General features: G+C 40.0%; 2 protein-coding genes and 1 long non-coding RNA gene across 7 annotated transcripts in view; 1 reads left to right on the top strand and 2 right to left on the bottom strand.

The window, feature by feature from the left end:
- LOC122871208 overlaps positions 1-8,253 on the bottom strand; it is a 39,531-nt gene extending 31,278 nt beyond the window's left edge. For both annotated transcript variants that reach the window (XR_006376819.1, XR_006376818.1), the window contains exon 1: positions 7,900-8,253. This is a non-coding gene — a long non-coding RNA (uncharacterized LOC122871208). The remainder of the gene's footprint in view (positions 1-7,899) is intronic.
- A 5,071-nt stretch (positions 8,254-13,324) lies between these two features.
- tnnt2c (troponin T2c, cardiac) lies at positions 13,325-14,559 on the bottom strand. The gene has a single exon (XM_044186701.1). The coding sequence runs from the start codon at positions 14,445-14,447 to the stop codon at positions 13,632-13,634; it is 816 nt and encodes a 271-aa protein (XP_044042636.1). The 5' UTR covers positions 14,448-14,559; the 3' UTR covers positions 13,325-13,631.
- Positions 14,560-17,828: 3,269 nt separating this feature from the next.
- Positions 17,829-23,359, top strand: LOC122871521 (transcription termination factor 2, mitochondrial-like). Of its 4 annotated transcripts, none has more exons than XM_044186726.1 (3): positions 17,829-17,910; positions 18,442-18,516; positions 21,854-23,359. In XM_044186726.1, the coding sequence occupies exon 3, from the start codon at positions 21,874-21,876 to the stop codon at positions 23,005-23,007; it is 1,134 nt and encodes a 377-aa protein (XP_044042661.1). In that variant the 5' UTR covers positions 17,829-17,910; positions 18,442-18,516; positions 21,854-21,873; the 3' UTR covers positions 23,008-23,359. The 4 variants fall into 4 exon arrangements, with proteins under 4 accessions (XP_044042661.1, XP_044042660.1, XP_044042658.1 ...); XM_044186724.1 differs by lacking the exons at positions 17,829-17,910; positions 18,442-18,516 and adding exons at positions 18,577-19,191; positions 19,297-19,396; XM_044186725.1 differs by lacking the exon at positions 17,829-17,910 and having other exon boundaries at positions 18,005-18,516.
- Positions 23,360-23,381: the final 22 nt, after the last annotated feature.

Raw genomic sequence — 23,381 nt, 5'->3', positions numbered from 1 at the left:
ATAGTGTTGCATCCTGACGCTCTGAAATTGGTCACGCCTATAGCACACACACAATGGCACACTCCCCCTACACACACAGGGTGAGTGTGTGTTGTTAGCTAGCTAAAGCTAACATCAGTACTGTTGCTACATTGGTTGTTTATAGTGAACAAACACAGACTACAAGAAATCTCCAGTGGTCAAAATAGTACAAATAAAGGTGAGGCAAAAATTCACTTTACATTCAGTCTGTGAGTAATAACAGTGTGTCACCTTGCTGAACTCTCCACACCCGTCTCCTCAATAGTGGACAGAAGTCACACACACACTGTCAATCGAGACAGTTTAATAACGGTTTTGTCACACATACTAGGCCTTTCTTGTGCTGGAGTGTTGTTTGACACAGCCTATAGTTAGTGGCTTCTCAACATGCTGTCAAGACAATAATTTGAATAATTTTGCTGTCTTCAGAGTGCTGAACAGCAAGAAATGAAATAGTAGAAAGAGAACATTTCTTGTTAGTTTTTTCTACAAATGCAGAGCAGTGTTTCATTTTAAAGTCATTACAAATAGTGACATTTACAAGTAGGATAAAATATAACTGAACTGGTTAAGTAAAGTAGCTATTATCTTTCTCTAAACACTTATTTGTCTCTGAGGTGTGCTGGCACCATGCTACCTCCTTCAACCACTGCCAACACTCAAACTAAAGCAAATAATAAATGTTAGATAACCGCTCCATTGAGCAATACAAGGCCCTGAGATTGTGAGATGCTTTTAAGACCTTCAAGACAAAATAAAAAAACTTGTCAGATAGATAGCTCCCTCTTTCTCATCCTGCATCTGTTTGATGGTGAAACATGAAGAGAACATTTTGATCTTTCGTGCAGCGTGACATGCTGCACAACTGCCTTTTGATCCACAAAATTGGATAGAAACAGACAAAAGGGGGATGCGGCATTAGTTTCCCTGGCAATGAAAGCTGCCCACTCGTTGAACACTAAACCCATATTTAGAGCGGAGATGTATCTTTAGTTAGCAAGGGCTAATAGCTCCACGTGGTGATGCATGCGATTACAGCTTTGTCATTTCCTGAATGCCTATTTGTGCTGGGTATTTAACACCACTGTTCTATGAAGACTTAGGAGGAGATTGGACTGGCCCCGTGGCTAGCATCAACAATGCACCTGCAGGATTAGTCATTGCTTGGGGGAAATTATCCATCCCAGTTTCAAATTGTCAACACAGGAGATGTAAGAAGGATGAGAGCTTCTTTCAAATTCTACTCTTTGAAGACTACTGAAGATACTGTTTCTTGTTTTGAATAATGGCACCTTGTAAGACCTTTAATTAGCCATCACTAGCCTATCAAAGAGCGTCAGTGATGCCAATATGATAAAACCTTAATTCCGCCTTTTCATTTAATCAAAAATATTCAATACTCTGCATAATGAGGATTGTTCTTAAATATCAATTAAGACCAAATCATGTTATCATATCCATCTGGTGGAAAATATCGGCGTGCACAGGGAGGTCTGATTTTATTATAGCTCGAGATTTTCCAGGGCGAGTTGCATACAGAGGGTCAAAGGTCAACTCATTAATCGCAAGGTAGCGGGGGCTAATTCTATTCTAAGAACTATTAAAGTTAAAGGGGTAAATGGACAGACAGTTATGTAATGCCACCAACCATTACAGCCTAACGGCCGTTTTTATGGCCTTCTGTGTCTCAATTAAAAAAATTCATGGCTCTCAAGCACATGTTCATGCTCAGAGTGCATCTGGTAGGCGCTGGATTACATAATTCAAATATAAAATTTATGGTGTGAAAGATTTCCAGCAAATAAGCAAATGATGTATGATTATAGTATTAGATATGATCCCATCGCAGTCATGGAAAGCACAAATACAAAGACACAGACACATGCTATTTTTCAATTCAATCCCCAAGAGAGATGAAGCATTCTGTAATACTGTCTTGATAGGTCATCTTCATGGAGTGAATGTAAATCCCCCTGACATCCTGGAACATCTGTGGAGAGTCAGACGTAGCCTTGTGGTTGCTTAATGATTTCTCCATCTGGCAGAGTATCAGAAGCCTGTCTACATCTCGACACTGATCTGACATTAACAGTCCTCTCCTGTCTTAGCATGGAGGGTGAATAATGCATACTGTTATTTGATCTTATATGATCTCTCACCAGGTGTTGAAAGATGTTTAACTGCGGTTTAATTTGAATCAAGTAGCTACTTGAAGAATTAGAGGTTGGATGTGTCTCTTGCTCTGGTTGCATATTTGTCTGATGTCAAATGATCAAATTGATCAAAATGATCTGTTATCTTCAGAATAAAACTTGTTTAAATAATTGTGAGTATAACCCGTTCAAGCATTTAAAATATAAAGAGAACAAAACTGAAAGCGTCTGAAGCTGTTAAGTGTCAAGAGTAGTGGAAACAGCCATCAAAATAGAGAGGAGATTAAATGTTGCAAGGCTTGCTTTATGAAGCATTAGACAGAGGTGATACGGAGGGGAAACTGATGTAGGTGGCTATAAATACATGTTTCACCCCATGGGTAAGAGCACAGGAATCCTCTCTCATTACTCTTCCTCCTTCAATTGATTTGTTTTGACAGAAACATCCAACTCATGAATAACCATGACGTGTAGTGGAACTTTTCAACCTAAAAGTGTGAATATTTTAATTGTGGTATTCAGCATGCCCCTGAAGAATGAGTGTTGTAATTACTATATTTTTATATTGTAAAAAAAAAAGTTTAAGGAGAACAGAGAGAGTGGGAAGAGCCTTAGAGAGATTATATTGTTAGTTTTCTTAACAGTGTAATTTTTAGCTTCCGCCCACCATTAGTGTAGTTTCATGCCCATTCAACTCACTCAAAAATATTTTAGTATTTGCTACCCAGATGTCATTATATTCTCCATGGAAAACAGCAGGTCAGCCAGTGTTTCGCTTTCTATGCTTTGCGTGGCAACTGCTACCACAGTTGGGAGTGTCAACAAATGAAATATACCTCAGACTTGACTACTACATCACAGTTGAGGAGGGACCACAGAATTTGGTTTCAGACCTTTAAAATCCAAGGAGACACATACAAGCTGGTTTTGAGCAGCAAAAGTTTTTGCGCACAATATGTGCATTGTTGGAAAAATCACCTATAACATAACATAATACACCAACATGAATCCACGTGGAGTTACTCTTTAAGAAAGTGTATTTAATTTTAAGAAAGAAATATTCAAATACACAAAGACAGCATTTCTGTCATAACACACAGATGTCTTTGCTTCACCATCCAAATGTTTTGTTATAAGAAAAATGTATCCCAGGGAGCATTCTAACATTGCCGGAGATAAAGACTAAAGCTTTTTAAGGCCTCTTAAAGACTCTCTCCTGTGAGATCATCCCTGCGCTCCGATACCCTCTGATTCAGACTGTGTGTTAAGCTCTGTTACTCTGAGAATGGTAATTAAGACATTGTGAGCGCCACTGTGATTGGATACAAGAGGCTTCACTGTGGCTCCAACAGGTGTGAGCAGTGGTACTATCATCAGCTCCGTCACCGGAAGACGTGGTAATAACAGGTTGGTAAGAGAAGGGTCTGTGTGAACAGGTCACTCCAGCTGCTCTGCTGATTTACATGATGAGTAGAGGTGGAGGAGTCGGCATGAATCACCCGAGCGACAGAGAGGACAGAGCGGAGGATGTGAGCTTGAATCTAAATGCAGCCGTTTCAGACGCTCATTCCATCACAGGTATGGCTCATCCAGCAGTACGACGATTTATAACCAGAGACACATCCAATGCCCAAATGAAACAGGTGGGCCAGGACATGCAGGGAAACATTTGCCAGCAGAACACATGAATACAGATACAGACGTCAGATCTCTTCCACTGACTACACAGGCACAAACAATTAGTGCGTGCACACTAACAAACATGCAGAAATATTGCCAAAGACATTGCAGACACATTCCCTAACTCACAATGCCCCACAATTTAGAATCATAACATTAAAAATAGACATTACACCACGTTTGCGGCTCTGTGAGACTATAATTCTCACTGGAAAGAAAACTCGTAGTTGGATTCATTGCAGTCGTGGAAAGTAAATGTAAAAAGTAATGGTTGTATGGTAGTGACTGTCATGCATAATGACATATGTTAACATGCTGATGTTAGCAGGTGTAATGTTTACCATGTTCATCAACTTGTATTAGCATGCTAACATCAGCTAATTAGCAGTAAACGCAAAGTTCAGCTGATGGGGATGACATTAGTGTTGCAGGTATTTGGTCATAAACTAAAGTATTGGACAAACTAAAATTTTGACCTGATGATGGCGCTAGATGCAAAGTCAGGAGATCAAAGTTATTACAATTCATCCCGTGGGAAATATAACGCTACCACATTTCATGGCAACCCCTCCGGTTGTTGTCAAGACATTTTACTTTGGGCCAAAGTGGTGGACTGACTGGACTGGCAAACCAACCAATAGACATTTGTTATCAATAGAGCCATGCTGCTAGCAAAACTTGAGTAATGAGATCTTACGACATTAAATAATCCCTGGAGCTGGAAATCAATATTAGTCAGTCACTCCAAAACAGTCCAAAGTCCCACATTAGAGCCATATGACCGCCACAAGTGAACAAACAACTCGAGACTTGTCAAATTGAAAGTGGAGTTAATCCAAACAATGACAGAGGCATTTTGCTGTTTCAAGCTTTCAGTTTTACTTTAAAACCACATCTTGCACACATATATTAGCTGTCATTTCCCAATACTACTTTCTTCTTCCTGATAATGTTTTTAAAGTGTGCTTGAAACTTCAAATTAAACCATCACAAATATATCTGCACTGGGAAAATTGTTACAGTATGTACAAGACTTTCAGTCAAAGGCACCATTTAGTATCAAGAGTAAATTTCAATATTAGATCAAATCCATGCAACTCTTCCATTTTTTTCTTGACAAAAGAGTTGCTTGTCCACTCATAGACCTGACACTGTATGTTCAAGACATCAACTCAATATAAATTCTGGCATAGTGCTGATTTTAACACCTGGTCAGCACCAGAGCTCTTGTGAATACACACTTCACATTGAGAACTCCACAGTGTTTCCCAGTAAATGTCTTAGTCTGAAGCCTGTGCTGACAGCAGTGTGAGGCGTCAGTATTGTATTTGAGTTGTTTTTCCATGAATGAAGAGCCTGAGCTCCTACACACTGGTGAGTCATAGTTTTAACCTGCGTCCTTACAATGTGTTTGTGTGCGCCGCCGCCAGGAAGTTGTTAGGTAACTGCATGGGTTTATATTTCTAGTGTTTCCCGCGACATAATGAAATAAGAACAACACACGCACACACTAAAAATGACTCACTCAAAGGCCCTGTGTGTGTATATACAGAATCCTACAGTCCAGTACATCTGCATTTCTTCTTCTGCATTCATTCAACACTTTAAATGAGCATGAGCACAAACACACACAGGAACACGACCTCAACTTTCTTTAGTGATTCTTCTTTAGACAGCAGTATTATGGCATTATTTTCTAGTCTTGGAGTGATTTTTGCATTTAAATGTGCTGTTAAAGCATGAAGCTTGTACTCTTCACTGCTTAACCTTTCAACATTTTGATGAGATTAAAGTTGCACCACTGAAAGAACCCAGTCTGACCTGCCCCTTGGTCAGACTGCAATATGCATCTGCACCAACCATGATCAAAGGTCAGAAGATGTGGTTCCCAACCTGGGGTCAGGACCCTAACAAGGGGTCACAAGATGATTGCCCAGGTAGCATATTAGAAAAGTCTCCATTCTGATTAAACAAAATTATGTTTATTTTTTGGGACTTTTCTCTAATCTTTGCTTTTCTCCTGTGAAGGAGAGGTTTACCCTTTCAGGACCATAAAATTATTCAAATGTAACAATCTGACAACAAATCTGAGAGGAGGAAGATCTCTCTTTGATTTAACTGCGTACAACTTATAAATATGCCCAAGTACAGGTACCAAACTACTGATGCAAACATTACCAGAGATTTTCTTTTCTGTGAAGATTGAATGTTTTTAATGTAAGAAAAAATATGGAAAGGTTGAATAAGCCTTTCATTAAATCATTACTCAGCTTTTCTGAATATCTTGGTTCAAAACTTTAAATGTAATAAAAAGACAGAGGTTGTGAACAATGTGTGAACAATGCAATCTGCATGTCATCTTTGAGCCACAGGTGCTACGCAAAGCCAGGTGCATTATGGTCAGTCAAAATCACCCACTAAAGGAAGCGTACAGTTTTTATCCTAGAGAGGAAGGCTTTAGCTGCATTGAATAAAACCCTGGAGCTATTACAGTCCTACATTTAAAAACAACTTGTTAATTTGGATTTTTTTGGTCTCCAAAGACTTATTATGGCTGCTGTTTTTTGGGTGTATATGTGTATACTGTATGTTATGTATTTATGAGCTACATGTTTTCTGTTTAATTTATAATAACTGCTCTAAGGCGAGTTTCTGTTGGGGACAATAAAGTGAATTAATCTAAAACCAAACCATCTTTGGTGAATATTTTTAATTAAGCAGCAGCAGAGATCAGAGCACAGACAGCATCTTTACATTAAGGCACTTGATAGCTGAGCCTCTACTTACTTAGAGGTCTGGTTAAGTGTCACAGTAGTTAAAGATCCTCTGTTACTATTCTCATCTAGACTATATAATAGACTGATAGCCACATTCCAGCATAGACAAACACTAAAGCTATGTACTCATGAACTAACTCTCAAAGGGTTGCAATGAGGTGCTGATAGGATGCATGGCGACATCAAAACTTTATATAGCCAGAGGGATAGGGGCTCGAACATTTGCAGGATGCTGAGGAGGTGCGGAGATTAATGCCCTGTCGGATAGGCTAAATCTTTTTTATACCTCTGGCCGCTACCAACTCCCACCTCAATTTAGAGGAGGTTGGAGATAAGCCCAAACAGCACTGTCTCCAGGGCAGGCTAATTTATCCACAGGCTAAAGGCATCCAGAGAGCTGGAGCACAAGCATTTCTCTAAGCAAGTTTCCCCACTGGCATTCTGTGTGCATGTGTGTGTTTATAATAGGACAACACATTGAGGTCTGTTTGCCATAAAGAAACCACCTTCCAGACAGGTGGGAAAAAAAAACAGCCTCAAATAAGTTTTATTGTAAATTCTTACTTAACCTGTGAACTTACCCCTAATTTGATATAGGTGCTGCGTGGCAAAAATCACCTCTTGGGTTAAATCATGATTATTACTTGAGTACACAATTCCCTGTCAAATTAATAATATAATAGGCACTCCATTAACCACTTCAGTTCACTGAAGTGATTAATGTGCCAATTTAAGTCCAGCCAGTGGTAGAAGAGGCATTCAGATCCTTATATTTTCACAATATAAAATACGCCATTAAAAGTAAAAGTCCTGCATTCCAAATTTTACTTACAGAAAGTACAGAAGTATTCACAATAAAATGTACTTACAGCGCCTATAATCAATATTTTTATAATAATGTATCAAATGACATTGTGAAAACAACCTGCAGAGAATTATCACCTGAATCTGCGGCTCCTCTCGGCTTCACAGAGCTTTATAGTGAGTTTCAGCTCATTGTTTAGTTGTTCGGCCGCGACTTTAATGTTTTGGTTCACGCTCACCGCTCTCATAGTGTCATTTTCAGCCGCAGCAGGCAGCTGTTTTCAGAGAAAACGCTGTAAAAAGCCACTGTACACTACCTGCTCAGCACCAGACAGCAGACAGGCACAGTTAGCGACTAGCTGGTGAACATAGTGGAGCATTTAGCAGCTAAGAGCCAGATATTTCCCTCAGGAGATCGTAGAGATGAGAAACAGAGCTAAAAGGAGAGTGAATATTGGACTTACATTGACCAGGTGAAACAACTTCAAATGAACGATAATGTAACTCCGTAAGTGCTGGATGTGTAAATACGCAACTGTTTGCTAACAAGTTCGCCATATCAACTGTTTCCACTGCCCCCAAGTGGCCAAAACAAATCAAACAAATATTGCAGGTTTTCAGTATCAAAAGTAAAAGTACTCACTATGTAGAATTCCCCCTTTCAAACTGTTTTACTTTATTATTATTGACACATTAACATGTAAACAGCTTTTCAATTATGTAGCTGATGGGTGGAGCTAATTATAACTACTGTACATACTGTTGGGTAGTTTAATTCAGGTCTTAAACAGTTGATCGACAGAAAAGTAATCATTAATTTCATCAAAAATTAAGGATGCACTGATTGTGAAATTCTGGGCCGATACCGAAGTCTAAACTAACAATTTAGCCGATGCCGATACTTTTTTGCTGCTTTTTATTTTGTTTTTGTTGTTATTTATTCCCCCTTTTGTGCCAGGGACACAAAGAAATCTTAATTATAAAAAATATCTGAACTGTTTTAAAGTCATTTAGCCTTTCATTACACTATCTTTGAATGAGCATAAATTCAATCATACAAATTTATAAAAAAACAACCTTTATTATAACCTTTTTTCACGTGAAAAAGATTCTGTTTTAGAAAAATGCTAACTGCTTCGAAAGCCTTTTTAGCCTGTTACACTACAAATACAAATAACCAACGCAAAATTGATGCGACACAACAGATAATCAGCCACTGCCATCGGTGAATGTCATCCTATTTGCCGATATCTGGCAGTCAACAAAGCAAATATCGGCAGATACTGATGTTCAGCCGATATATCGGTGCATCCCTATCACAAATGTCAAATATTCTCTGGTTTTAGCTTCTTCAATGTGAGGATTTGCTGTTTTTCTCTGTTTCATACCATTGTAAACTAAATCTTTTTGGGTTTTGGACTAACATTTGAAGACGTCACCTTGGATGTGATGAATATTTTTCACTGTTTTCTGACATTTTATAGACTAAACAATCAATCCACAGAATAATCAAGAGACTAATCGACGATGAAAATATTCATTAGTTGCAGCCCTAGTTTCAAGTTTAACAATGTATAGTATGTTATAATCTCATCATATGTTTTTTATGTAAATTCATAAGCTGTCAGGTAAATGGAGTAAAGAGTACAATATTTGCTTCAGAAATGTGGAGTAGAAGTGTAAAGTATCATCAAATGGAAATAGTCAAGTAATGTACGTGTACTCCAAATTGTACTTAAGTAGAGTACTTGAGTAAATGCACTTAGTTACTTTCCACTACTAATCCCAAATTTCAAATGTTATAGCATTTCTAGAAGACTGGATGTTGTAATTATATAATACCTCTCTTCCTTGGACAACTTTTATGTCTTAATTTGTAGTTTAGGTCCCAGAAACACAGACTTATCTCTCTATTGTCTATGTGGACTGATAACATTGACGAGTGAACTATTTCAAAACAACACCCCACTGCCTGTCTGAATTTAAGACATAAAAGCTGGATTAATGTGACAAGCTATTGTTGTTACTTTGTTATATTTTTTTTTTACCAATTTCATCATATCACAAAACAGATATTCCTCTTTGCTGTCATTCGATGTTCCAAAAACAAAATAAAACAGAAATGTTTAAAAGCTATAAACCCTGAAGTACACGGGAGTCTGCTGTATCACAAAGCAGAGTGAATGAGTCTGAAAATGTGTTTTTATCACTCATGGTGCTTACCAACAGGCACAATCGAATTTAATTCTCATTAAATAAAATCGTAAATAATTAATAGGAACCATGAGCGACTACATCACACAGGCTCATGACAGCCATTATGCTGGATACTGTGGAGTTAAATACACACTGAGGCACGCAGACATATGGGAAGTTCAGACATTATGACTGAATGAAGAAAGTTTATATTGTTTTGTTCCTCTATGGCCACATTTACATGCAGGCAGGCCAGCTGTTGTTAATCTTCTGGTTAGAGTCTTCTATGTATTCATATATTTACATGAACTATTTTTGTAATTATGTCTCCATTGGGTGAGAATCAACTAATTAATCCACAGATGAAATCTTGGTTATTTCTTCTGTAATACAAAGAAATGATGACTTTTAGACAGAACATGAAAATCAAAAGCAGTGAGATATTTCCTCTCTTCATGATCTTAACCAGGTTATCCTAACAAATGTATCAACCCCTTTTAAGCCTAACCCACTAACAAATCATAAAACACACTTTTTTATTGTGAATTGTTGAAGGAATTATGATGAACAATAATAAAGCAGTATATATTGGGTGTTTTAGCCACTTGGGGGCAGAAAAACTCCACAACAACCTGAAAAACAGACTGTAACATGTATCGCTTTATAAAGTTTGTTATAAAGTAGCATTTATTTGGCTCATTCTTTTTCTGGCCACCTGATGAATGTAAATCCAAGGCTCAGTAGCGCTGTGAAGTTGGATGATAATTCTCAGTGGCATCGTCATTATAAGCAGCCCCTTTCATATTAGTCATTTGATCCATTGTTAATATAGAAACTTACTTATGGCTAACTGGGAAAACAATTGGTCTGCTGTTTTCTGCTCAAAGCATTGCTAAATAGTATCATCACGCTAAAAATAAGACATTTGTTGACAGGACCTCTTTAATGTTTTCCTCAAGCAATTCGCTTGTTAAAAATGTCCATCATCTGTCATTAATTTAGGCAAGCAGGGAGCTTTGACATCTTATTTTTCCTGAAATTAAATCATAAAAAATGCAGTTGTGCTCCGATGTCTAAATGATGTGAATTCCCAACACAGGCAAACTGTTACATTTTGAAGAAGTCATGCTTTGTTTGCAGATCTCTAACCCCGTTTGAAGAAAAGGGACATTAAAGGATATTTTTTGCCATGCTAAGGGAACAAAATTGAGAAATTATGGCAAAAAACCATCCCTACAATGCAAAACAACAGATAACTCAGTATAGAACTGCACCACTCTAATTAAAATACAAATATCCTATAGATTAATGAACCTGATAATAAGTTCCTGGTCAGAGTTGAAAGTGTGACACAGGAACTGTCATGCAGCGCTTACATTATCCTCTAGTCTCTGCTGGGTACTAATGAGCAGACAACGCCCCCCTGTTGAGCCTGCAGCTGCCATTCCTGATGCACACCAGCCTTGAGTGGACACGTTTCAACTCCATGTGCATCACCATAAAGTGCACGCTTTCTATCAAACTTAAATGGGCTCCATCACAACAGAGCAGTAACAGGTGAAGATAAACTGAATCACCATCCAGCAACAACTTGTTATCAAATTAACTTCAGCTGCAGAGTTTTGGGAACATTTTGTTCCCTGGTGTGACATTGGTAGTCGATTGATGCACCGGTATTTCCCGTCGCTGTCAAGTCAGGCGTTTTTCACAACATCATCAATCAATACAGACCCCCACACCTTTAAGCTGAAGTGACGGGGTGTATGTGCGAGTGGGTGTGTTGTGGATGGAGGTGGGTATAGAGACCTGATCGGATAGACTGCCTCTCCCAGTCTCCTTGGTAACCTGTTGGCATACTGCCGTGTCTGGAAGGCTTTAATGGCTTGTCATTGCCATGAGAGCAAAACAATCAAAAACCGCAGGGGAGAGAAATGTTCCTGTACGTTGGTCTGATATATATACACATATATATCTATATACCGTATATGCAGTTCACTGACTTACTGTTGATTAAAGAGGCTGTTTTCCCTGCTGTGCATTGAAAAAGTCTGTCTGAACATATTTTGTGGAATAATTGTTATGCATGGACAAAGACAGGAAGTCTGTTCCCACTACAAACTTTGGCTTTTATTTAGTTACATATATAAAGGCTTTCCAGTTAGTTTTAAATAAAATATACCTACATAACTGGTATATAGAAATTTGGCTGCCTGAGTTCATTGTATAATTTAATTAAATAAAAATTATGCATTGCATGAATAAAACATTTAGTAGTGTAATGTACCTTTTTTCCAGAAGTGTGTGTTTTAAAAGCTGTTTGCTTCAAACTGATGCTCTAGTACCACCTAGTGGAAAGAACATTTTAATACTGTACACTTTGACATTCACTTGACCTCAAGCAGGATGATACTTTAGAACTACAATGGGCAAAAAACTGATTGGATGTTGTTGCAAAGTATGCCATGTGTAGCAATTCAGATCACTGCAGTGTGGTTGTAAGCCTTTCAATGATCAAACTGGATTAAATCTACATATAAATTGGGTTTTTAAAACAAATTGATATTTTTGCATTTTTATTAAGATTAAATGTTGTTTTTCAAAACTCAAATGTAGGGATTAAGACTTTTGATGCCAGAAATTAGGATAGTTGGGATTCTAAAGAAGTTAGATTCAGAATGGTTTCAGAAACATGAAATATTTGAAAAACATAACAAAGAAATTGTGACAGAACTGGTGAGGATGTGAGAAAAATACTGCCAATAAAATGAATCAAATGTGTTGATGTTGATGTTGATTAGGTAAACAAAATCCTTGTAAATTCTGTTTACTAGCATTTCTTGTGCCCTGTCATTTGCTACAGAATCCTGATTTGATTAATGAAAACAGAGTGAATAGAAACAGAAATAGGAAGTTTGTTTTGAATTATTTTGCCAGCCAGTGGCAATTTGTCTTTTAAATTAGTTGTCTGTTTGTGCAGACAAGTGCATAAATAGTCTTTTACACGTTCTCATTTAGTTTATACGTCACTTCGGTCAATACAGTAACATTAATTATCCAACTAATGTTGAGTTAGAGGTCAATGATCCGAATTATTTAGATTTGTCGAATCAAATAAATCTGAGTTTTGAAGAACTGGGTCTTGTTGATTGCAGTAAAATACCATTAAGACATCAAACACCACTCTGTAAAGCTTCTTCCACTCTACAGACTCTTAGCGTCATGGGATTGACCTCTCAGTCAACAGTTGAGTCTTTTTGCTAAAAACACTGCAGGTTTACACTGCTAGTCCTGAGCCTCAGAGACTAAATTAGCTCCTTAAAAAGTCAGCTGTGCAACACCTGTTAGAACTTAACACAACCCCACCCACACTACCTAAATGACTCTCTTTACCAGTCATTCAATGCGGTACTTCAAGAAAAAAAGCTAACAATTCTGCCTTGAGAACCACCTTTTTCAGAAAACTGACATTTTTCAAGAGGTTTCTTGGGTAAAAAGGTAACAGCTGACAGGAGCATTTGAGTTACAATGAAGTGAGAATAACTTGATATGTGGCAGATTAATTTCACAATTATGAAATGTTGAATAATTTAATATCTTAGGGAAAAAGGTTTGTGGGCAGATATAACAAATCCTTAACAACTGTACAGTTGAAAATACTGTTGGTATGCAACGATAAAACAACCACAACAAGCATACTCTAGTGGAGCAGTGACATTAACACCACCACACATTCATTCAGGTTTAATAATGTCTTCAACCACAGCTTGTGAACAGATGAACTGGTGAATACCAGCATCACAAGTAAGAACAATCAGATTCTTATACATAATTCAAGATGGTATGGCTTGATTAACTTAATTCTCTTCAGTCCCTATCCCCACCAAAAAAGGAGTTCCCACTCAAATCCACACACAATCCCTAGGATAGCTTTTATAATACAAGTTGGAAAGAGGAGCCAAAAAGTCCAGAAACAACTTGGCTGTCCAGTTGCGAGTGGCCCTTACTTCCAGGAGCCAGACTTGCCCTTGGCCCCGCGTGAGGTCTTGGATGCTTTGGAGCCCCTCTGGTGGTCGTTAACTCGGTTCCGGAGCACGTAGATGTCGTACTTCTGCCTCTTGAGCTTTTCAGCCAGCTCAAACTTCTCGGCGTGCAGCTGGTGGAGCCACTGCCAGAGGTCCTGCGCCTTCTCTGCCAGCTTCTCCTGGTTCAGGTGGTCGATGTTGAGTGGCTTCCGGCGGTCCATCAGGGCCTTCTTCTTCTCCTCTCGTGCTGTCAGCTTCTTCCCCTTCTTCTGGTCCACCTTCTGCAGGTAGCCGCCAAAGGACTTGTTGGTGAATATCTTCTTCTTCTTTGCCTCCTCCTCAGCGCGCAGTTTGGCTGCCTCTTCCTCGCGCCTCGCCCTCTCCTCAGCCAGACGCGCTTGTCGTTCACGCTCCTGCTCGGTGCGGACACGTTGTTGTTCTGCTCTGTCGGATCGACGGCGTTCAATGCGGTTACGCAGCGCGATCAGCTCTTCCTCCTCTTTCTGGCGGGTGGAGAAATGTGACTCGATCAGGGTCTGGAGGTCGTTGAAATCCTTTTCTACTCTCTTACGGTGCAGGTCATCAAAATCCACCTTCTCACCATCAGGGAGCTTTGGAGGAGCAATATTTGGCACATAAGTTGTCTTAGGCCGCGGTTTGGACTCCTCGTGCTCATTCTCGTCTGCATGCTCTTCTTGCTTCTCTGCTTCATCCTCACTCTGCTCCTCTTCCTCTTCTTCAACTTCTTCCTCCTCCTGTTCGTACTCCTCCACAATTTCCTCAGTGTCTGACATGGTGGTACCTCGGAGGCTTTTTAGAGAAGAGAAACACCAAGACCAGCTGGTGTCTTGCACACAAGTGATGACCGGAGTCTCGGGCGTGCAGATTGGGGGTTTTTAAGGATTGGCCTTTACCATGTGACCGTAGGCTGAGCAAAGTCTCCTGAGTGTAGGTCAGCAGCAGGGCGGATTTGGAAACAGATGGAATAGTCTATTTTCTCCTCACCAAGTCTTGTCAGTCACACACCCCCCCCACTTATCCCCCTAGGACCCCCGCTGCTCTCTACTCTGACCCTGCAGCACTCCCCATTCCTTTGTAAGGACAAGATGAGAGACTATTTCAGATACACAACAGATGCACATACATATTATGTTTTCCAGTCCCACAAAGCAACACATAGTGTCATCCAGAAGAAATAGCATCCATACTTTTAAAACCCTATTGAGTCTCTGGCGCTGACAAGAGACAGAGATGTGGAAGCAGAAATATAGAGGATAAATAGGGAGCAATGTACCACAACTCCTCCAGTGAGTCAATGGATATTTCACGGCATCTGCAATTTGGGGAACTCGCTAATCCATCCTGATAGTTTAAAGCAACCGTAGGCAAAGCGGGTGGTGTTTAAGAACTTCCAGTAACAAAGCACATTGCAATCTCTTAAGCATGTCAGAGCCGATGAGGATTTTAATGACGGAAAGTTACAGCTGTCACATTTTCCAAAATGAGCCATTACCTTGAATATCTTGTGCCCTGTAGCATGTAGCATTAACAAACTAAGATGTTATAGAGTTAGAAAAAAATAACACTGTAAAGATGATTGTGTGCAAAGCTGAACTATATTTACACTCTTAGAAATAAATGGAATCTTATAGGTCATTTTATCTATCTATCTATCTATCTATCTATCTATCTATCATTATAGCAGTCAATCAGTGCATTTTAAGTATTGGTATTTGTATACCAACTGTTATTATAAAGACAAGCAACACTAAGCACCACGAAAGACCTTCAATAAGAACAATGAGGTGCAAGATGAGCTTTACTGCCCTGGCCGTGTCTCCACTTTGGAATGTAATTAAAACATTCTTGCTATGGGAGGCTTTCTGCTTTCAGCGCTGAGTGGATTAAAGTGTAATTGCTCCCACGTAGCAACATTTAAATGCTGATGTCAAGAATTTATGTTCCCAAGTCTTGAGTTATCAGTGGAAAAGGACAAACGCAGTTTTTAGAGGATGAGACAGCTGACAGGGAGAGACAGGTGCTCTGTTGCATCTGAGAATCTCAATTAAATTGTTACATGTGCCTCCTTAGGATAAAGCTTCTGACGTTATTCTGCTGTACATGTATGTGGCAGATAACACATTATCTCCAGGGGGTTCAATTTCAGTATTATAAATCTTCTGGAGCTCCGACTGAGTGAAGACCAAAAAATAAATCTTAATGTCTATGAGAATGTCCCATGCCTGTCTCATCCAAGAGTGGACTAAGCTCCACTAAAACATGCCTGTGCACAACATGAGGACAGCAGGTGGTTCCAGTATAATCAAGGCACTCTTGGTTGTTGGTGGCAAGGGACAACTGTGTCTATCAGCAAAGAAAGGCAACAAATGAGGAGGGCTGTAAATAGCCCCACCCTCTGCTGTTTAACACAGTTCAAAGTGAACAAATAGAGTGATACAGTAAAACTCCTGTATGTTTAAACTCAATGCAACTGGTTTGCCATCAGATTGACAAAAAAAACTTGGGTGACATCCTGCTAGGACATTTTCAGAATAGAAGTTGTTTAATATAAATAATGAACTTGCATCATTTGTCATGTCCTAATCAAACCAGTGCTTCTCCCCAGATTGAGTCAGTAAGTTAAACCTTTAAACAGGAAAAGTCTGTGCAGTTCATGGAAAGTAGCAGTCATACATTGGCAGGCAACCCTGGGTGCACAGTGACCCCGTCTGGTCAAAATTGTGCAGTACAGTTAAGTGTGTCCAACAGTATTCCTCTCCAGTTGGGGTTGAAAGGCCTCTTTACAGCAAATATTGTCTCCATTCCTGCCAGATTGAGGACATTAATTGTCCATGCTGACTATGGCAATAGCTTTATATTTACTCACCCATCACAACACATGCAACCGAAAATTTGACTGCAGAAGCCAGGAGTGAATTTGCAGCTATATCCCCAGCAGCTCACGTCTTCTTCTTTTTCCAGAGTTATCTGCGTGCTACCAAAAGAAAACCATTAATTTAGACAGCTAATTTTTATTATTTTTTATTGTATTGACTTGTGTTGGCTTTATTTGATCAATGTGTGGGGTTTGTTGAGGTATGCTAACCTCTGTCCGAGTTGGTTGATGAGAAGGGATCCACACGAGACCTACAAATGTCTTTCACAAGCATTTATATCCCCACAAACAATACATAGAATACAAACAAACAAATAATACAGATATATCTGGAGACACAGCACTATGGTGCAGAACAGCTGCTGGCCTGAGATGTTGCATGAGTTAGACCTGTACAGAGACAAACATCTTACATACAGGGTGTACGCAGCACAAGCTATCAACCATAATAACACAGCCCAAGTTTTCATATCCACAATTCCCCCTTTTGATTTCTCATAAAAGAGATCAGCTTGTAGTTACTGTAGATCGGCTCCGATCTCCTCGAGGCTTCGTCCTGTCTCCTCGGCCGCTGTGCACTGGCTCCTGTGGAACCAGGTGTCGCCTTTACCTTTGACCCGGACCGCATGTGATGTTCTCTCTGTGACCTCGAACGGTCCGGTCCACCTGGGCTCTGACCACTTCCTTTTGATGACTCTCAGTAATACCCACCGGGCTGTGGGTAGAGTGGATCCTTCTGTCAGAGCCGGCCTTTCGCCAACCTGTTTGGAGAAATCTGAGACAAGAGCTTGCAGTTCGTTAAAATATGTCTTGTGTTCCATTTTTTCTCCTTCTTCCCCTAGTCCCAGAGCGGCACTGGGCCCCGGAAACTGTCTCCCTGTCAACAGCTCATATGGTGTAAACCCTGTTCCTTGATTGAGGGAGCATTGCTGGGAAACCATGTCTGGGAATGTAATGATTAATCAAACATTTTATCACCGTAGCGCTGTCCTCCTTTTTTGCTGGCCACGATCAATCATATCCGTATAGTCTATCACCACCTCCTGGCCAGGGCAGGATTTCCAGTCTCACCACCGGCTTTGGATTAAAATGTGTACAGACTGTACAACTTTTTACAAAATGCCTTGCCATATCTGCTAAGAACGGATGCCACCAATGACACAAGTTCCTATTCATTTGGTTTGCCTCCACATGCCCCAAGCCATGTGTTTCTCTCAGGGCTCTTGCCCTGATACCTGGTGGGAGGACCATTCGTCCGTCCGGCCCCCTCCAGAGTCCATTTTGCTCTGTAGCTCCTCTCTGCATCCATACTGCTTTTTCTTGGGCCCCCGCCCCCTTTTGATTCTTTTACTGCCTCTGCAGTGAGTTTGGGTTTTAATTCAGTCTCTTCACTGGTTATCATTCGGTACATTTGCAAATACCCTGCTGCCCTTTTTGCTGCTGTGCTGCTGATTTGCAGCTTCCAAATCTGGTCTCACTTTGACATCTTTTGTGATTTCTCTCTCGCACTCATGTGGGTCACCTGCCATGTTGATGCCTTCATGTGTGAAAGTCAGATTTGGTGCTTTCAATATTTTACAGAGTCTCTGTTGTCTAAGAGATGTCACTGTGAATGTCTGTGAGTTTACAAATGCTACCACGCTGTGTGTTGTTAGTATCGTCAGGGGGTGTCCCATCACTATATGAATTTTTGCCACGCTGCTGCATGTTGTATAATGTATAGGCCTGTATAATTTGCAATGTAGTTTCTGCTGTGTGCATGTGACAAGCCTGCCCCCTTCTGTGATATTACCCGCCCCAGGAAAGAAACCTGAGTTCTGATAGCCTGTAGCTTAGATTTGCTAGCCTTAAATTCTTTCTCCACTAACCTGAGAAAAACATTTTTTTTGTAGCTTTAGCACAAGACTGAGGATCTGGAGCTGCAATCAACAAATCATCAACATACTGAACAAGAGTGCAACCTGCTGGTAACTCACAACCACTTACAGCCTGTTTTAGAACCTGATTAAACAATCCTGGTGACAATGCGAACCCTTGTGGTACTCTGGTGTACTGCAACTGCTGTCCATTGTAGGTAAATGAGAAAATTTCCCTGCACTCCTGAGCATTTCTGTTCTGGTGTGAGTTGTTGAGTGCAGTGTAAGGGTTTGGTACTGGAATGGCGGGTGTGGCTAAAATGTAATTAATCGCCCTTAAGTCGTGTGCCATGCGATATTTACCTGCCTCTTAGTTGCAGTGTTTATATGTTACTATCTAGCATTTAGTTATAGCTAGTCTGCTAATTCTTGTCATTCGTGTCCTCTTGGCCGCAGTACAGCTAATGTAAACTATTGTAAGGATTTAATTAAGTCAAGGTGTGAATCATTACATGCTAGCTTGTGTTAGCTTATAGTTTAGCTTCAACACACAGCAGAAAAAGGACGGAAACGGACAGAAACACATAACTAGCGATTTAGCTTAGACATTTAGGGCAATATTACATCAATACACAGTATTATTCTACCTTAAAAATTAATGAAGGCGGCTGTCAGGGGCGGGTCGGACTAGTGTATTAAAGTGTTTCGACTCCGCCCAGCGAAGCTCCCATGTTATGAAAGCGGGTGTGATAAGAGGAGTCCTCAGGCTGCAAGGCTCGGAAACTGGTAATAACCCCTTTTATTTTTCATTTTATATAAACAGTCATTCTCGGTGCGTTTTCTTGCCGCTATCATTACATCTAGCATGTCTTTATTTTGTGTTGTGTGTAGTTGTGGGCAGCCGCCCCTACAGTTGGAGTGCACCCGTATTCTGACCTTTATGGTAAAAGCATTGAAACCTGATTGAAACGGCCCAGAGCTGACATGCAGGGTTAGCGACTTTATTCTCATCTATTTTTCTCACTTTCCGAAGTCAGGTGTTGCAGTATGAAAGTCTTACCTGAAGAGATGCTATTAAATCACACCACATACAATACAGTTTATCAAATTGCGTCGGAATTGGCGAAGTTAGCGCGAGGATACTTGTGACTACGTCCGGTTTTCAAAATAAGGTGTTAATATATACAAAACACATGCATGGAAATAAGATTAATTGGATTATATTCATAGCAAGTATAAAACGTGTTACCTGTGCCCCTTATTATTAAAATATCCCACTAAATTGTGAGGGAAGATACTTTATTCTTTGATTTTGGGTTGCTGGAAAAACATTAAATAAATAATTCCTGACATAGACTGAAAATCAAGCATTTTTACTGTACACACATTTGTACCTTGAAATGACTTCCAAGTCTGATACTTGAGGTGCTGTAAAAACACATTGCTCCATAATTTCTAACAAGGAATGATAGATTTGTGTTCATGGTAAGAAAATCATATTGCGATTATTTAGACAGATACTACAATTGCAATGTGATTCACGATTAGTGGGAATGATTTTTTGCATCACAATTTTAATTTTCACTGAAAAAACTATTAAAATCATGATGCTGTGACATTTGTTGGGGTCTGTACCAAACAAACATGTTTTCTTACATCTGGAGAACAAGATTTATAGGCCAGGCATCTCTGCAGCACTACATTATAATGCTGTTTTGTCACATATTTGACCTTTATCAAAAAATTAAAGCTTCTGCAATTTGGATATTGCACTTGGCCATGCTGCAATTTCGATAATAATTTTTTAAATTGTGATTAATTGTGTAGCCCTAATTTTTACTGTATCAGTTGAGAGATTTTACGAAATAAAGTCCCACATTTATAAGGGTTTTTACTGTGTCAATTTTGAGAAATTCAAAAGTAAAAGTCTCAAATTTTGGATACTATTATAGCTTTACTGGTGAAGCTTGAGGTGCTCTGAAAACAAAACAGGGAATATATTATTAAATCATACAGCAACCCAAAATCAAAGAATAAATTTATTTCCCAAACAATTTAGTGGGTTTTCTAATTCACAAGGGACATAGGTAACAGTTTTTATACTTATTGTGAATATAATCCAATTAATCTTATTCCCATGTAGGTATTTTGTAAACAGCCTACTCTGTGTCAACACCTTATTTTGTATCCTTGCGCTAACTTCGCCAATTCAGACGCAATTTGATAAATTGTATTGTAAGAGGTGTGATTTAATAGCGTCTCTTCAGGTAAGACTTTCATACTGCAACACCTGACTTGGGCTGGTTCCACCGCGGATTTGCGAATGACGGTTTACTGCACAAAAACTCTGCCCTGTTGATTCACATGCATGCAGTGGTGGGATGTAACTCAAGTACTGTACTTAAGTACAAATTGGAGGCATTTTGCAACTTTATACGTGTACTCGACTAAAATTCAGAGGCAAATATTGTACTCTGACAGCTTTAGTTACTAGTTACTTTTTAGATTATAATTTTGCACACCCTTCCTGTCCAGTGAAAACCATGTATAAGCTTGACCCTTGGTGTCAGTTCACAACTGTGACAAATTAACTCTCTCTAAACTATCCTAAAATTAATACTTTTTGCACAGAATTCCTTATGACTGGCAAGATACAGTATTTAGTCAGACAGTGTAATGACAGCATGCATCTGGGTCCTGAAGCTAAACTCAAGGCTTTTAAGGGTCATAACTTTAGTGTAAATCTTTAAGTTTGGTTGTAGGGGTCTTAAGAAGAAGGTAGTTTTGTGGTTCTGCAGAGAAAAAATGTATTTTTTCGAACTTTTATTATATATATTGTAATGGTGTGCTATGTTGGCCAGGTCTCCCTCGAAAAATAGATTTTAATCTCAAGGGACTTCCTGGTTAAATAAAGGTTAAATCAAATAAATAAATAAATCTTTGCTTTTTTTCATGTGAAATATTAAATAGTTTTAGCATTTCTGAAAATCCAAAATACCAAAAAAATCACTCGTCCCAGCTTCTCAAATGCAAATATTTGCAGGTTTTCTTATACTTCTATTATAGTAAATGAAATATCTTTGGGTTGTTGACTATTGTTTTGACAAAACAAGTAATCTGAATATGTCAATTTAGGTTTAAGGAAATTGTGACTGGCATTTTTCTATATTTTCTGAGATTTTATAGACCAAAGTGTGCTAGGTGTATCTAATAGACTTAGTGTATAACCTGTGATGAGCGATCATAAGAAGTCACTGTTCCTAAGGAGTAAGCCCAAAAGGTTGGGGCGTCACTGCTGTAATGAGTCCTGATGTAAGTTTGTACACACTTTTTTTTAAATAAATATTTGGTCGCAGTGTTAAATTAGGACACTTAAGGCAAGAGTGCCACTTTCAAAGTTCACTGTATTGTATTGAACACTGTAGATGTTCTTTGGTTCTCCATGCAGATCCACTACAGTTGTCAACAATGCTTCGTGTCACCGCTGCCTCCTTGTGCACCTACTGCCAGAGGATGAGGCTCCTCCTCCCTCCCTCTGCCTCCACAGTGACTTCTCCCAACAAAAGACCGGAGAACCAGCACACAGTGGACTCCCTCTATGAACTGTCAGTGGACATTCGAAAGATACGCAAGTTCAAGTGCTGGGTTCTGTCTGAGAGTTCTGCGTATGTGTCTGAAACTGCTGACCTGTTGAGGGACATGGGTGCAGACGCAACAGTAATCACCCGCATCCTGGAAACTCACCCTGAAGCTGTTCTGTGTCGGCCGGAGGACATGGCCGCCCAGCGAGACCTTTGGGTGTCTGTGTGCCCCAACAAGCGTGAACTGATGAGCGTCATTGAGAAGTTCCCGGCTTCTTTCTTCACATTAACTCACCATAGCAACCAGCAGGCGAACATCCTTTACCTACAGAGTCTTCGCCTCAGCAAGAGGATCATTGGCAAGCTGATGGCCAGCGCCCCGCAGAGCTTCAGCCGACCTGTGGAGCGGAACCAGGAGGTCATCCACACTCTGAGGGAGACCTACCTGGACCTGGGCGGAAATGAGGGCAACCTGCGCCTCTGGCTGCAGAAGCTCCTCAGCCAGAACCCGTACATCCTGCTGCGGCCGGCTGAAGCCTGGAGGGACAGTCTGGGCTTTCTGAGGGAACAGGGCTTCACCACAGAGGAGCTCCTCAGCCTGGTCTCAAGCCTCAGAGCCTCCATTGCAGAGCTGCAGCCAGAGGCCATGCAGCAGGCGCTGTCCTACATCGAAGGGGCTCTCGCCTGCTCCAAGGACGAACTCAAGCAAATAGTGATCTGCTGCCCGGCCATTTTGTACTACTCCTTGCCCATCCTGGCGGGGCGGTTGCAAGGATTGATGGATGTTGGCGTGAGCATGGAGCAGGTGAAGGAATCTCCAAATGTCCTGGAGCTCACCACGCAAATTGTGCTTTATCGCATCCAGAAGCTGGCCTCCTATGGGTATGATGTGCGCTCTGGCACCCTGGGTGTTATTGTGGGAACTAAGAAGGACTTTGAGATGAGTTATAGCAAGCTGCACCTCAGGCAGCAGCGGCCGCTCTTCAACCCTGTAGCTCCCCTCAGATCTGCTGAGGACTGAACGTCAGAAGTTGTTGATATGCTGCAATTTGCTGTTTTATAGGGAGGGTTTGCGGGAAAATGTTTTATGAATGTTGTTCGATGCTGATTTTGAGAAGGGGTTCACAACTTCACCTTTGTGCAAGATGCATAAAGAAGTGAGGCAGTTTGAAATACCAAAATTCCACCAATACAGTACTTGTAATATTGAAAACATTATTATGAAGCTAATGGGTTTCGGCCTGTGGCTTTCATCAGGGTCCTTTGACTTGACACTGTGACTCAATTTTAGGAAATGGAAATTCACTACTGTAACTAACAAATTGATTGTGGTAACATAACATGTCAGATGAGCAATAAATGCCATCTCTAAATTTGTATGTTTTTTTTTTTGTG

This window comes from Siniperca chuatsi, linkage group LG23, assembly GCF_020085105.1.
Source record: "Siniperca chuatsi isolate FFG_IHB_CAS linkage group LG23, ASM2008510v1, whole genome shotgun sequence".
In the NCBI taxonomy this organism is placed as follows: Eukaryota; Metazoa; Chordata; class Actinopteri; order Centrarchiformes; family Sinipercidae; genus Siniperca; species Siniperca chuatsi.
Note: the sequence above shows the minus strand (reverse complement) of the source record. Positions and strands in the feature narration are given on the sequence as shown.

What these genes read in the sequence shown, in the direction of transcription:
- tnnt2c (XM_044186701.1), bottom strand. Translation starts at nt 14,447, where the DNA reads ATGTCAGACACTGAGGAAATTGTGGAGGAGTACGAACAGGAGGAGGAA.
- LOC122871521 (XM_044186723.1), top strand. Translation starts at nt 19,140, where the DNA reads ATGAAAGCGGGTGTGATAAGAGGAGTCCTCAGGCTGCAAGGCTCGGAA. An exon ending in GCTGCAAGGCTCGGAAACTG is followed by an intron (nt 19,192 to 21,853) that starts GTAATAACCCCT and finishes TTCTCCATGCAG; the next exon opens with ATCCACTACAGTTGTCAACA.